The sequence below is a fragment of the Diplotaxodon limnothrissa genome, linkage group LG14 (genome assembly GCF_057381915.1).
Source record: "Diplotaxodon limnothrissa isolate DT_005_m linkage group LG14, D_limnothrissa_male_GT1.1, whole genome shotgun sequence".
NCBI classification, from domain to species: Eukaryota; Metazoa; Chordata; class Actinopteri; order Cichliformes; family Cichlidae; genus Diplotaxodon; species Diplotaxodon limnothrissa.
The window spans coordinates 22,164,617-22,179,538 of record NC_140609.1 but is presented as its reverse complement, the minus strand read 5'-3'; the positions used below and the strand labels follow the sequence as shown (position 1 = coordinate 22,179,538).

At 41.2% G+C, this 14,922-nt stretch overlaps 1 protein-coding gene across 3 annotated transcripts in view; it reads right to left on the bottom strand.

The window, feature by feature from the left end:
• Positions 1–14,922, bottom strand: part of LOC146618809 (lissencephaly-1 homolog) — a 39,320-nt gene that overhangs the window by 6,828 nt on the left and 17,570 nt on the right. For all 3 annotated transcript variants that reach the window (XM_085370696.1, XM_085370698.1, XM_085370697.1), the window contains exons 3-7: positions 10,411–10,495; positions 6,573–6,647; positions 6,103–6,309; positions 1,445–1,613; positions 1–103 (exon numbers count right to left, since the gene is read on the bottom strand). In XM_085370696.1, coding sequence (XP_085226822.1) covers positions 1–103; positions 1,445–1,613; positions 6,103–6,309; positions 6,573–6,647; positions 10,411–10,495 — 639 coding nt within the window. The remainder of the gene's footprint in view (positions 104–1,444; positions 1,614–6,102; positions 6,310–6,572; positions 6,648–10,410; positions 10,496–14,922) is intronic.

Sequence of the window (14,922 nt, the reverse complement as noted above, 5' to 3'; positions counted from 1 at the left end):
CCAGTTGCCACCTCCCACATTTTCATGGTTTTATCCCTGGAGGCAGAAATAATGTGATCTCCGTTGGGCATGATGGCTACAGACGAAACATTGTGGTCGTGTCCTGGAACACAGAAAAACAAACACAACAACAAAGATTCAGCAAGACCCAGAACCTCTGAAAACAGGCCCAACAGCACAAGCCCACATAACATCTAAGTCTGCTGTGAAATGTAATTTAATGATTTCAGACTGCAACACATGATCCTTTTAGTCTTTCTGCTTGCAATCTGACCACCAGAATGAAAATTTAGAAACATAAATGTATTTATTTATTTAAAAACACATGCTTAGCACCAAACAAAGCCCAAACACTGTTATAATTCACCAAAAAAAAGCTGACAAGCAAGAAAGCCAACATGCTGGAGCTTTGGCACTCATTTTTGTTAGACAGAGAATAAGAGACGCGTAATTACCTAAAGGCTGGGCCATATTTAAGCTGCTAAATAGATGAAGACAACAGTAAGCATACTCTAAAAGGCCTGTGTGTGTGTGTGTGTGTGTGTGTGTGTGTGTGTGTGTGTGTGTGTGTGTGTACTTGCACATGCCACCAGGCTACAATAATGGGTGGCAACTACACAGAAAAGTGCTATCTAGCGCTGAAGAGGGTAATTAAGCTGCTGTCCAAATCGGCACTAATCTACTTCACCAGTTGGCCTCTCTCTCCCCCTCTCTTTGTGCGTGTGTGTTTCCACCAAGATATTTAAAATTTAAAATCGGAGGAGTGGATTAAAAAGGAGGAAAGGTTGAGTGAATTAAAAGAGGACAGAGATGGTAGTAAAAAAGAAGGAGGGGGAAAATGGTGGCTAACAGAAGTAAACAGCAGGCTCAGATTAATAAAGCCATTTCCGTTGGTGAGTTCTGTGCAGCGAACCCAGCTCGTCTGTTTATAGATGTGTGCTAGCAGCTCACTCTCATTTACACCAAAAAGAAGACCGGCAACCGGTGAAATCTGTTGCTCACTTGCACAAAAACGCAGGATTTGCAACTCCAGCATAAATTTAAGAATGCTTGAGTGGGTTTAGTCTGCTCACCAGGAAGGGCTTACACCCCCATCAAAAATAAATATTCTTTTATGTCTACTTCACAGACAGCCATCAGTGGCCACTTCAGATTCAAGGTTTGAAGATGAAAAGCATTGGTAAGGTGGTCCATTAACGAGCAGGGCCAGAGGACACATTTAAAATTATTTTTTAGGTTAAGAAGAGCTGAATCCAGAGCTAACTGTACTCCCGGCTTGGGTTGGTGCCAGTTGATGCACATCAAATGTGATAACAAGCAGCACGTGTAGCACCTGAGCACTGGAACCACACGGTGCGGAAACCATAACAAAGGGGATATAAAACGGCAGCAGCTGTGATTAAGGTCCACTAGAGAAAAGAAACCGACAGCTTCATCTTCTTACCACGCATGGTCCTGATGCACTCAAAGCCTTGGAAGTCCCACAGCTTGATGGTCATGTCTGCGGAGCAGGACGCGAGCAGTTTGCCTGTGTGGTCAAAGGAGATGTCCTGCACTGAATCTGTGTGGCCCTTCAGCGTGCGTTCAAAGTCTCCTGTTTCATAGTCCCACACCTGATGGACAAAGCAAATCACTTTGTCAACATTAAGTTTGTATACCGCTGATACACTTCATTTCATCACACACCCAAACGTTGCATCGTCTGTAGCTCTGTGTTGTTGAAATTACAGTTACAACAATAAGACGCACTGATGGCAGAAGTCAAAGGAAGCACATACTGAATGCATTTTAGAGCTTGTGGCACCTTAGAGCTGCTCATCAGGGTCACAGTTTGGCCAGAAAAAAGCTAACACGTTACTGTGCCGAGTCTGAGTGTTGCAGACGGAGCACAGTATAGAAAAGTCTACTTTTCTAGCCTGAAAGCTGCTGCGTCTCTAGCTTTAAAGCAGACAGACGGTTTGTCACGAAGGGATAAACCCTTCTTGGTTCCTCTCCTGGGGTGGGGGAATTTTGGGGCAGACGGTGATGGGAGACCCCTACCATCACCTCCCCCATCCTCGTAGTTTCCTTTGCCCTCTTCCCATGAGGAAGCTACAGATGGCTGGGGGAGGTTGTCCTGGATGAATTCAGTGGTTCTCTCTCCCTCTTTTGTTGGATGTACACATTTCACACTCACACATATAACAGTACTCAGGAGCAGAGGCTAAAGCACGGCTATCCATTAACCTGTAACTCTACACTGAAAGACCGATGATTCAGACTGGCACTGATTAATAGCCTCCATTCTTTCAGTGAAAATATCGTAGATTTTTTTTAAATATCAAAGGCCGCTAATAATGTGAAGACTCTGTCCATGTGCTATTTGTGAGGAAAGCAATGAGAAAGCTCACACTTCAGTTGTTTAAATTACCCTGACATCCTGGTGGCGTACCTGAGCACACACAGAAGCATGATTTGCACGCTGTACACACATGAAAGGGTGTTATAGTTGCAAATTAAGAGAGATTTCTTACGAGCACAGCAGAAAAGGTGTCAGAGAACGTTCTGAGACGTTTCTCAGAGTGCTGTTTTTTATTTTTTTATTTTTTTTTATTTAAACCACCGTGATCATATTCAGGTGTAAAAACCCTTTTAAAAATTTTGAGTAGATTTAGTCGTTTTACAGCCCTCAGTTAACTCCTATTTTCATGTATTTTTTCCCAAACACATAATATTTTCATGTTATGGGTTTGGTTTCTTTGGGTTTTTTTTTATTTAATTTTTTAAAATTTTTGCCATGCAGAGATGTTACTTAAAATAAAGGGCAAACAGGATTTGAAACAGAAAAAAAACAACAAAACAGCTTACATCCCATGAAAAGATACAAGTACAGGGGGTTTCTAACAATGTACAACCCAAGTCAAAACTCTGATTCCTGGCTGGTTAGAGCCTACCAATAACATTTCCTGAGGTGGTCTTATGATCTGTCACAACGGCTGCAGATATTGGATTATAAAAGTACCTACACAGTGAAAAGTTACCTCCGGTCAGAACTTCCTGCATATAAAACATTTTGAGGCCCACCAAAGAAGTTTTTGCCTCTCACCAAACATGTGATGGAATTATTTAACCTTTTTTCCCCTCTATTCCCCTCCGGTATAATGGAATTAAATTTAATCAAGACGTGAGAGGTAAGGAAACACAGCTCTAAAGGGCTTAATGTGTGTGTGCAGTCTGACCTCCAAAAGCCCTCCCACCATTTACTGGCCCATAGCCAGCTTTTGTTATTGTACCATTAGCTTGGTAGTTTATGGTACAAAGTTTCAACTTGCCAGTAACATCAAGCAAAGTTACTGTTAATAACTTCAATAAATGGCATTAGAAAACATTTTAAAAACAGTCATTAAGAAACACTGATTTACTTAATTGCATTTATTCAAGCTTTGAATAAATTTTTACCTACTATACATTTTGTCATCATCCATTTTATTTTACTGAGTGTTCAGTGCTGCTTTGGGGATTAATAAACTAAAATATCATTTAAAAAATAAACTACAAAAGCAGAAAGATATTGAGCAGTCAGCACAAATGAAAATGAAGCTGCTTACTCCAACGATGAGCAGGCTAGTCAGCATTTTAAACATCAGTCAGTACCAGCTCTGTTTGCCCATTGAGCTGTTATAGTACAGTACAGAGCTGGAGAGGTATTTGCTGGTGCATGAAGATCACAAACCACACAAGGTAACATATGCATTTGAAATCAAGGCTGCATGTTAAAATACTACGAGGTTAGGAATACCTGCTTTTATCAAAATGATGGTTAGTACATCAAGAGCAAAATTCTGATGAAGCTGGTTTCCTCTATAAATGAAAAGGTTTCTGAATCAGTTGCTATAGAGGAAGTTAACTTCTTCGAGTAGCAGCAAACAGAAATGTGACTACAGTTAATGACCACAAAAAGGTTTACTGCTTTCTTTGTGGAGATTAAACAAATAAGACAAGGTGTTAATTAGTGAGCTTTTGAGGTGCTGTGAGGCAGATTAATCTCAGGAGAGAGCGCTACCCCACACTCCACCCCACCTCACCCAGGGTCCTCATGCGAAACCAAGCTAACATCTACTGCCTCCCACATGTTAACAGACGGCCTGATTATGAGGTCAGGCAGCTGACAAGATTCTCAGTCTGGCCTTTTCTGAGTAAAGGGGTCCGTTCCTTGTTAAAAAAAAAAAAAAAAAATTAAACACAACGGGTTTAGGAGATGAAAAGTAGGACAAATGGGGGATTCAAAGCAGGGTGCAGAGAGTGGAGGTGACAGGGAAAAGATTCGCCTGAAATCAGGGCTCAGTTTTAAGATTTGGGCCTGGGGCCTCCCTGCTCCTGAGGGAGGGACAGCTGATGGCATGGAGTCATGGTGGGGCAGCTAATGGTTTAAGTGGAAGATGAATGCGCCAGGATGCTGAGAGGAGGGGGTGCAGTGGGGGGAGCGAGTTGGAGGGCGGGGCTGGAAAAGGAAGAAGATGCCAAAACGGAGTGAGAGAGAATTCCCTGCTGCGTGGGTGTAGCCAAGGAGGAGATGTACAAATGTCTGTTATTGTCTTATGAATAAAATATACAGATAACAAACAGCTCAGCGGAGTATTGGCATTGTTCAGTGAAGCAGTGGAGAAACGCAGCTGCAAAAATAGCCCAGAGACAGAACACAGAGTTTATATAAAGGAATCCACGAATAAATACAAGACACAGAGACAGATACTCGTATAATCCAGAGTATATCTAGCAAGGAGAGTCAAAGCAGTAAAGGGAAAGCTAAGGGAAGCATCATCCAAAGAAGAGAACAAAAGGTGTTTGAGTTAAAAATGCCACCAAGCAGGCTTTAAATTAAAAGACAAAAAAAAAAAAAAGAAGATAATTTTTAAATCTCTAATCAGGAGGAGGTTACTGCTGTAATACTCTAAAGTCAGGGTAGATTATACCACCAAGTCCAAGAATGCAGATTCTGTTCATGTGTATTTTGATCACTGGGCCAAATTACTTCTTCAGTCTCCATAAAAGCTTTTTTTTTTTAATGTTTTGACAATGAAAAAATGTAAAAAGGCCACTCAATACATGAATGCCTCTTTTCACTGCCTACAATGCAAACATATCTTGTGAAAGGAAAATGCCATGTTTAAAAAAATAATTTGTTTTTGGACACCAAAACCGTTGAAATGAAAGAATTGAACCCATCCTCTACACTTTAAAGACAGCTTACATTAAGCACAAAGTGAAAGAGCAAAACTGGACCGATAAAACAAGGTTATAAAGCAATTTTTAAACACTGATTTATGCTGCATGCATCTTTACCTCTGATATGAGGAAGCTCCCAAATCAGACACACAAACCACTCATGGAGTCATTTTTTGGGTCTTTGAAGCCATGATATACATGCAATATTGCATTTGAACATTTCTCACAAGCGTAAATGCCTGTTTTAGTCCAAACATCATGAATTAAAACATTAGCATACTCAAATATTACCCATGCAGAGCGACAGCTGTGCCATCTGTGCATGCTGGGAATAGAAGGCATCAAACACTGAATAACTGGATTTGTAGAAATTCTTCTAAAAGATGTGACACTAAACAAAATGCACATTTTCTCAACAAAGTGCACATCCACTGCTGGGATACCCATACCAGTCTACTTAACACAACTGTCTTTATTACTCTCCTTTTAAACTAAATAATTAACAGAGCTTAAAAATCCAGCTCCACTAACACAGTTTGAGACCATTTCTTAAACTTTGATTAGTACGATGCTTGAATTTAGAGACAAATATACTGAAGACAAAACTGTCAGTGTTTTTATCCCTGGAAAGCTTAAATGTTCTGAACTCATCATAAGACTCACTGGGGCCACCATCAGCAGCTATGCTGAGCAGAACAACAAACATCAGTAGATCAGGGTTATTGGATCATGTGCAAAGGGAGAGCACAGTCCTGCAGGGCTCCATTAAAAACTTCAAAAGTTATTTAGACTGTTATTTGCAACCTGAGCCCCGAGACAAATTTGTCAGTGAAATCACCTACTGCAGATTTTATCTGGAAACTCTTGGCTCTTCGACTTGAAACCAGCAGGACTGACCTTTATTGTTGCGTCCTCAGAGGCTGACACCATGACGCTGAAGACGGGGTGGAAAATTACACGGGTGACCGGACTGCGGTGGCCACTCAGCGCATACTTTTCTGGTGGGCGTGGGATCCACTCTTTGGGGTCACGCTTCTGAGTAACGGGCCCACCCAGAGTGAGCTCATCTTTAGCTTCGTTTAGTTTGGATTCAAGCTCCATCACCTAGCCAGAGAGCACAGGGACAAAAGCTGGTGAAGCATATTGAAATGTGCATTTAGGAGATACGGGAGAAGGATCATGGATTCACGAGACTATTGTTTGTGTTTAAGTTAGTATTTTACATCAACAGTGGTGTCATTGCTTTGTTTGACAGACTTCATTTCAGTGTTAACAACTGCTTGAGCACCAATATCACGAACCTTTCACAAGACTACAATCCCCACAAGCTTTCTTTGAGGAGGGAAAAAAAAAAAAACCTCACAAACCTTCTTTTGTAATCTGATGACTGAGGTCCATTTTTTTTCCAAAAGGCCAGCGTACTTCTTATCCAGTTCTTCATTCTGGGGAGAAAAGTGTGAGGGGGGTATCAGAAAAACTGGCAAAGAAAGTCAAAATCGTGGGCTTAGCATAATCGGTGAGGAGCATGTTGTGTGTGTGCGCGTGTCAAGGGTGGGTAGGGGCATAGTGAGATCTGGCTATAGTTAGAAAAAAGAAAAAACAAAACAAACAACAACAAAAAAAACCCAAAAAGGTGTGTGTGTGTGTGTGGGGGGGGGGGGGGATTATTTACACACCCTTCACAGGCCAAAACCAACTGCAGGACACTGCCAACCTACTGTATGACAAACACACACGCGCGCGCGCGCACACACACACGCACGCACACACACACACGCACACGCACACACACACACACACACACACACCCCAAGTCCAAATCCTCCTCACACAAGCTAATCTCCTGCAGACAAGAAAGGCTTACAGCCTCACACCCGGTCCTGGAAGCAGTGGTAGAAGTTAACTTGTGGCAGACTGAAGCCTGATTCCACCTGCAGGCTTATTCCTCGAATTGGACTCTACCTTTTACGTAACTGGCTTCATGGCACAAACAGGCAACGGAGGAAACAAAACACTGTAGTGTCGCTACATATGCACCAAAGGTTAAATACCATATATGTAGAGGTTGACAGTCTCACAGAGCATGTCTTTAAAAATCTTTATTAGAAAGGCCAGCAGTGGTATGACTGAAATAGGCGGCTTGTGGCAGAGATGAGGTGCAGACCAACCAGGGATTTATTCACCACACACAACAAAATAAATTATGTTGGCCCAGTGGTGGCACGTGGTTCCAGCAGCACTCTTTGATGCTAATTACCAGCGTTTTATAGACTGCTACCAATTAACCCACAAGCCTTACCATTTTATAGGATTACATACAGCAATAAACAAACTTATCACAGCTTACCTAATAGCCTTATGAATTTTCTACAAATTACATCAAGTAAATGTTAAAAATACTATTTTCTGCAATAATTTTGTTTGAAAACATCAAACAATAAAACATGACACACCCCTTTGAGTGTATTCTCTTATACACATAGTGTCAAAGTTAGCTCTGTGCAAATACATCCTGTTTATCAAAGTAACGATGCATAGGGTCATTAAATGCCTTTAAAAAAATAATAACAATAAAAAAATAAAAAAATCACTCTCTCATGACCTTCAGTTACACTAGTCAAAGAAAATCAACAAATCTTTGCGATAAAAACTGAAATCGAGTAATATTTGACATAAACTAAGGATTAACTTAGAACTAAAAATAAGTGTGGACAAAGCTTCAAGTTACTGCAATACAACTAAAAATTTAACTCTTAAAATGAATGAAAATAACAGTGAAACAAAAACAAACAACAAGCAAACAGCATGCTTTAGTGCACGTTTAGAGAGACTGGGATGTCTGTGAGACATGAAGTGTTGTGTTTGCATTATTAATGTAAGAAGTTAGAAACAAGTATCATATCCTTGGAGAAAAAACCCCCAAACAAAACAAAACACCACCCGCATTCTAAAAATAAGAAAAACCCCAAACTAACAAAAAAACCACACAAAACTAAACTGAAACAGGCAAACTTACTCTAGAAACTAAAGGGGGAAAAAACTAATCAAAATGCATAACCATAATAATAACCAAGCAGAGCATTTTATCTTTTTTTCTGAAATATTATTTAAAGTGTATTTAAGTATATGCTAAAGTAAATCTGAAGTGTTGCTTTGTGTTGCCTCGCTCTATAAACAATGCAACAGTTTTGGAGGACTCTATGCACATCCATGCCTTTAGGGCGCAAGTACCAAAGCATCAAAAACCCACACTGACAGACAGCCACGGGTGTCAGTGAGGGAGAAAATTAGCAGTGCGCTCCAATTTCACAGCCCCCTACTCAGCCGTGTCTGTTTCCAGACATCCTGGAGGTGTGGAGAGCTGCAGGTGATGTCGAAGCCTATATTTAACACGTTTCAGTGGCAAGAGGTGATTCCTCAGGGCTACAGGAGGTGTTAACAAGAAAGAGAGACAAAGACATGTACGGAGCCCTGTGAAGAAATCGAGCAGATCTATCTCAGATGGACTGAGTGGGGGAACCCAGTTTGGACAAGTCTGCAATCATCTAATCTGCCATCTGCCTGGACAACACACACACACACACACACACACACACACACACACTGAGTGCCAGACTTCACTTCTGCCTACCAGCCAATTGGCAGTGGCTAATAAAAAGGCGTGCACATGTTTATCTGTGCATGCAGGTATGTATACTTTCCTTCAAAAAGGCAAGAAAATACTGGAGCATGACCTACATTAATTATTCCTACCAGTGCACTCAGTCTGTCATGACATTAACTTTAAACTGCTTCTCAAACATCCACAAAGAGCCACACCGAGGAACACTTAATTCACCAATAAGAACAAAACCCAACCACACTTTAAACGCATTAAAAGAAAAAAGGTAACATACTTAACAGTCCTAAAAAAAACAATAAAATGTTTGTTTTTTTTAAATGCTTCATCTGTTTAGCCGAGTCCCGTCAAGGTGTGTGTGGCCGATACCCAAAAGGCTGCACCAATCCCTCTGTGCCATTCATCCATTATTCACCCTGCTTCCAAAGGCCTGTCACGTGGAGATCAAGTGGGAGAATGACAGATGAAGAGACAGAAGAGAGGGGAGTGTGGTGTCATGTGAAGGCAATGGAAAAGAAAAGGTGCCACAAGGCAGAAGAGCAAGAGTGAGATGAGAAACGCTCTCAGGTGAAGAGAGCTTTAAACAAATAAGCAATAACATGGCAAACACTACACAATAAGCTCTAAAGGGCACATATTTTATTTTAGGCTCCTTACTACACTCCGTATTATGTGGAAAAAAAGATGAATGAGTTTTAAATGACAACTAACACAGGTGACTGACTGGTGTTTATTGATTTAACCTACAATAAAATGACAATTACTCAAAGTCATACTTTTCTTGTGGTTCATGTTGCTAATTTTAAGTTACTGAACACCCCAGACTGAAGATGCTTGACCTTTTCAACACGCACCCCTAAATCCAGCCAAGCAGTGAAGTCCCACCTCTTCCACTGTGAGTGCTGGATTCACATTTCTTAATTACATTAGATGTTTGGTATTTTTGTCCCAATGCATACATTATAAATAAATAAAACAACATTACAATTCACACCTGTCTAAAACAATGTCAACATAAACTGAACTTTATGTCTGGTTTGTTTTATGCATTGCTCCTAATGCTATAGCTACACCAGAAAATTCACACTAAGCAAGAAGAGGAAAGGCACATCGAGGAAAAGAACATGACCCAGATGTTGTTTTTAGGGGCTGACACAAAAGAAAAAAAATGTAAGTGTAAGTGCGGCACCACTAACTCTCCACATTCCATGAGTGTCCAAAACACTCAATATAAGCAACATAAAAATAAGACTTCAGGGCCCAACATTTGTGATAGGTGTGCCTAATAAAATGGTGACAGAAGGAATTAATACATTCATATTTCATCAGAAAGGAGAACTATTAATGTTTTTTTTTCAAAGTATATATGTTAATATATATTAATTTAAATAAAAAAAGGCTTGCAGCACAAGCCACACCAATCAGACAGAGCATCCTGACCAGGAGCAGGTGCTCCAGGTCACACTCCTGAACATACTGACAAAAATGTTCATGATGGGAAATAAAGTGGAAATCAACACCTACTGTTTGTTTAAATTGGTCTGATTGGCTGTGTGGATGTATGTGTCTGTCCTTAATCTACTCACATTATCCAATTCCGCCTCCTTCTTGAAGGTGGAGTATGCTTCTTCATATCCATTGGAACGTAGATAATCGGCTATGGCTCGATTTCTGGAAAACAGACAAAGAGGAACCATAATTAGTCGTTCCTGATTAGCAGACAAGATAGTAGTTAAGCTGCCACCAGAAACGACGATGCAAGTAATGAAGCTGCATTCAACAGGGTGAAACAAAGACAGAAAAATCATCAGGTTCAGGAAACGTGCCAGACAAAGACACTTTATATGCTTTTCACACTCCCAGACTGTTATCATACTATATAATAATAAAAATGCTTACTTAACACTACCAATAGAAAAATACACACTCTCCTCACTCACTCTTACACTCACACACGCACACCCACCCCTCTCCACCCATCTGACAAAAATTGAGAACATATCTGTCTGGCTTCTATAATGAGCTCTTGTTGCTGTGGGCAAATAATGGGAATGGACGACTCCCCCGTCGTGTACATATAGGGAAAATGAAAGCCAGTGTACATCCCACCATCACCTACTTGCACAGAGAAGGAAAACAGAGAGAAATCATGGAGGTGGGAAGGAATAACCCCTGTGACCTCTACGAGCTTCTGGCTGTTGTTATTTTAAAAACAGTCGATCTCCTGAGTTTAAGAACCAAATCTGCAGATGTTCAAAGACACCAGATCTTTTGAGCAAGACGGCACAAAAGGTGGTGTGAGGATGGTGACAGCAGTGCACAACAGTCCTACTATTTCAAATATGTGAAGAGAGATAGCTAGATAGGAAAGACAATAGAGTAGTGAGGCAGAGCAGGGACAGAGGAAGCTACCTTCATTCTTCCTGTTTTTGTCTTCTAGGGAAACCCAAAGACCCCTGTGGGGCACACGGCAAACGTACACATGCACACACGCACGCACGTCTGGTTCATGACTGCAGCCTCAGCAGCAGTTCAATTTACCAAGAGTTATTAATGAGGTTCAAGTCAGTATCAAACAGTTCGCCTTTTTATTTTCCACCTAATTAGACTCTCAGGAGGGTGCACAACAAAAGTGGATTATATATTTAAATTCTTCCACTTGGTGATTTTGCAATTTCAATTGTAATTTGAGCCTGAGCATAATTTAATGTTCTTGTGGCAACTACCAGTTTAACTGCGACAAAGCAATTTGATAATGTTTTAATCAGACCTTCATTTATTATCCAGTACAGCTCCACTTACAATGTGGACACTGCCATGCAGGTGTTTCATTGTGTTTTACTATTGAGGTGCTGTACAGACATTTGATTCACTACTGAATAAATAGTCACTGCTTGTCTGACCCATTCACCGAAGTTTCCCACATACTCATGTTTGGTTTGTGTGTGCACTTGTACTTGGTTGATGAGTGCATGACTACATGAATGTTCTTCACCTGGTGGAGGTGAAGAAGCCTCAGCCAAACTCTAAACCATCAGCAAGCCTGCTCTCTTCAGCATTAAACTGGGAACTGCGGACATTTTTGAGCAAGCAGCTGAAGTTCCCGGACCATGTGACACCAACCTTCTTGAGGCCAGGTGTTTTACACACACAAGCTTCTTCCAAGCAGGTCCTTCTATTTAGCCTCACAGTTTCCCAAGAATATTGCATGGAAAAAGCAAACGAATGCATATGGCTGAAGTACTGAGAACTGACAAATCAGTGCCGGAGGAGCGGCTGGAGAATGTACTGTGAGCCCATAGAAGTGGGATGCTGATGTTTAGCTGCCTGCTCCCTTTGTAAGACCTAGACCTTTTTTGGCATCAGAGGTGCTGCAAAGGTGAAGGCCATCAAATCTGTACAAAGGGCCCCCAGGTGAATTTGAATCAAAAGGTCCAATGGTGGGTCAATGCTGCTGGGAAACAAGTCTGGGCCTGATTAATCCTGGCTGGGTCACCTTAGCAAGGGGAGACCAGAAACCCCCGATGATCTCAGGATAGAACAGCAATGTGTCCCACCACATCTATGAATGCATCTAGAAACCATCACTGCTAGACCTCAAATTCTAAAGACACAAATTTCCATTATACTGTGTTCAATAAGCCTGTCCATTTAAAGTTTGACTTTGCAAGCATAAATTAGAAGAACTGATCAGCTTCTATTGCTACAATTTTTTCAAGTATTTTTTCATTAATAGCATATGTTATATTTATATTAACTGAATTGCCCACCTAAACTCAATGAGCAACAAAAAAAAAGCGCAAAGCTCATGATCAGGCAAGTGGCAAGGCAAGTTTATTTATTTAGCACCTTTCAAACACTGAAATCACTAAATGTGCTTTCTAAGATTTTGGGGGGGGGGAGAGAGACCTTTCTTCAGGGTCAATTTGGATTTGTGTTTTCTTAAACCTTTTCCAGCTCCACCTTCAGTCTTATATCACCTACCTACCAAACCAAACAAAGACCAATATAAAACTGAACCGCCTTAAAAAGAAATGCAAATTTCTTTAAACTTATATACAATATTTTCTGGGTCCTCCTGCTCCCTTGGACACCATTTATGCCAGGAGATGCCAGACAAGCTGTCAGGCAGGCGCTGCTTTGAGGTGCCAATGTGACGGGGGTGTGGGGGGGTACAATCTGTCAGCCCAGCCTGTGCCCCCTGCACCCTCTCGGTCAGGGTTGAGCACAGAAACCCGCTTCTCTCTGCCCACCAGAATCCTTGTGACAACAGGCCCAGACCTTATTAAGGCTCAAGGTTAGCAGGAGGTTATCTACTCCTCTGACAGCCTGTTCAAAGCCTAGAAGACAACCAAAGGGAGGGGGGAAGCACAAAGTCTTGAGTATATAAGCAGGTGAGGAGGAGAAGGAGCTGAGGCACAGAGGATGCCTTTGATATGGTGATTGATGTATCCATGATCTCTATCGCACCACAAGAAGGTGCAGAAGGTCACTTATTTATATGTAAACCATCTGGTGGAGCAGGACTGTGCATTTGACGTTCCACACAAATCTCTGGCAATTATGAAAAGACTTTTGTCTTTAGCAATGGTGCTCTCATTCAGACCTTTGTAGAGTGGAGTGAGTGGGTCTAAAGGAATTAGGTCTCCTGCATTTATAGCAAAGCATCACACTTTCCAAAAGGGTGCAGCTACATTAGTTGATCTTAAGACGAAAATAATGGAAATACAGACTTTCGTCAGCAAGACTAGTGAAATCAATTTAGCTGTTAACAAACACTTCAGTTTCAGATTATTCTTTAAAGTTTTACAAACACACAATATTTAAAATATTAATTTATTGTGTTAAATGATCATGATCAATATTGGAGCAGGATATCTCGGAAAAAAAAGAAAAAAAAAGAATGACAAATAACTAAGAACAAACAGCTACACAGCCAGACGAATGAACAAAGGGAGGGATGACACACACACACACACCCACACAATCAGAAGTGGTCAACAGAGAGCCACACTGCTCAAATCAGTCATTGACATAGGGGATGCAGAGCTGACGGCTGCCACTTCACACTGGATGTGCCAAATTAAAAAAAAAAAAAAAAAAAGAAACAAAACAAAACGAGTCTTTAACCATCTATAATCCTCATGACTGTGATGAAAAGAGAATGGGGGAGAGAGAAAAAAAAAATGGGGAGGTGTACAAATATCAACAGAAGGAGAACAGAGTTTCCATGGTTACAAGCAGCCCACAGCTAGATGACTCGATAAGGAGACAGTGAGAAAGAGGGCAGGGCGAGTAACGTGGCCAGCCAGGCCAGAGAGAAGTGAGGAACAAGAACAATAGATGGCCTGAAAGCCTGCACTGGAAGTCCCTGCTTCAGTGAGATCTCCGTGATGACATCAGGGGATGAAATACGAGATTAATCACTCAAACTATTCAGAAACTCTCACACCAGCATCTGCTTACAAGTGTTAGCAATCTAGTGTCATTAAGCAAAAGCCTACGCAAGCCTCACGTGGGTTATAATACTAGCATGCTTCATCAGACCTCTACGCTTTCTTAGGCGCTACAAACGCTTGATGGTCCCAGAAGAAAAGCCTGTGATGCAGAGAAGAAAAACAGGGATGAGAGGAGGAAGAGATGCATGACCTCATCCTTCTGAGAAGAGAGGGAGTCAGGCATCCAGCTCGTCTGCCAGTGACATCACTTCCTCGCAGTTCCCACTCCACTTTTGCTTCCTTTTAGAAATGAGAAGCACGAACACAGCCTCCCCTGAAGCTAAACTAAATCAAACAAATAAAGCAGATTGTTCAATTACCCAATATTTATTGCTCTCATTTAATATTTTTATTAAAGATTTATAACACCGCTGTCAGCATACTAACTAAATAATACTGCACAGAAAGATTGTCGCTCAGGTTTTAAATGAAAAATGCTGGTCTATGAGCCCAACATTAACTTCGCCATGCAGTACGCTGGACGTTAGCAGGACAGCCAAAACAATAACAAACCAACAGGAAAGAAAGAGCAGTTTGGGGGTATTTCCCAGCTCCTCTAGACAAACAACTTTTCTTTGTTTGCTAGCTTTTCACTTGACT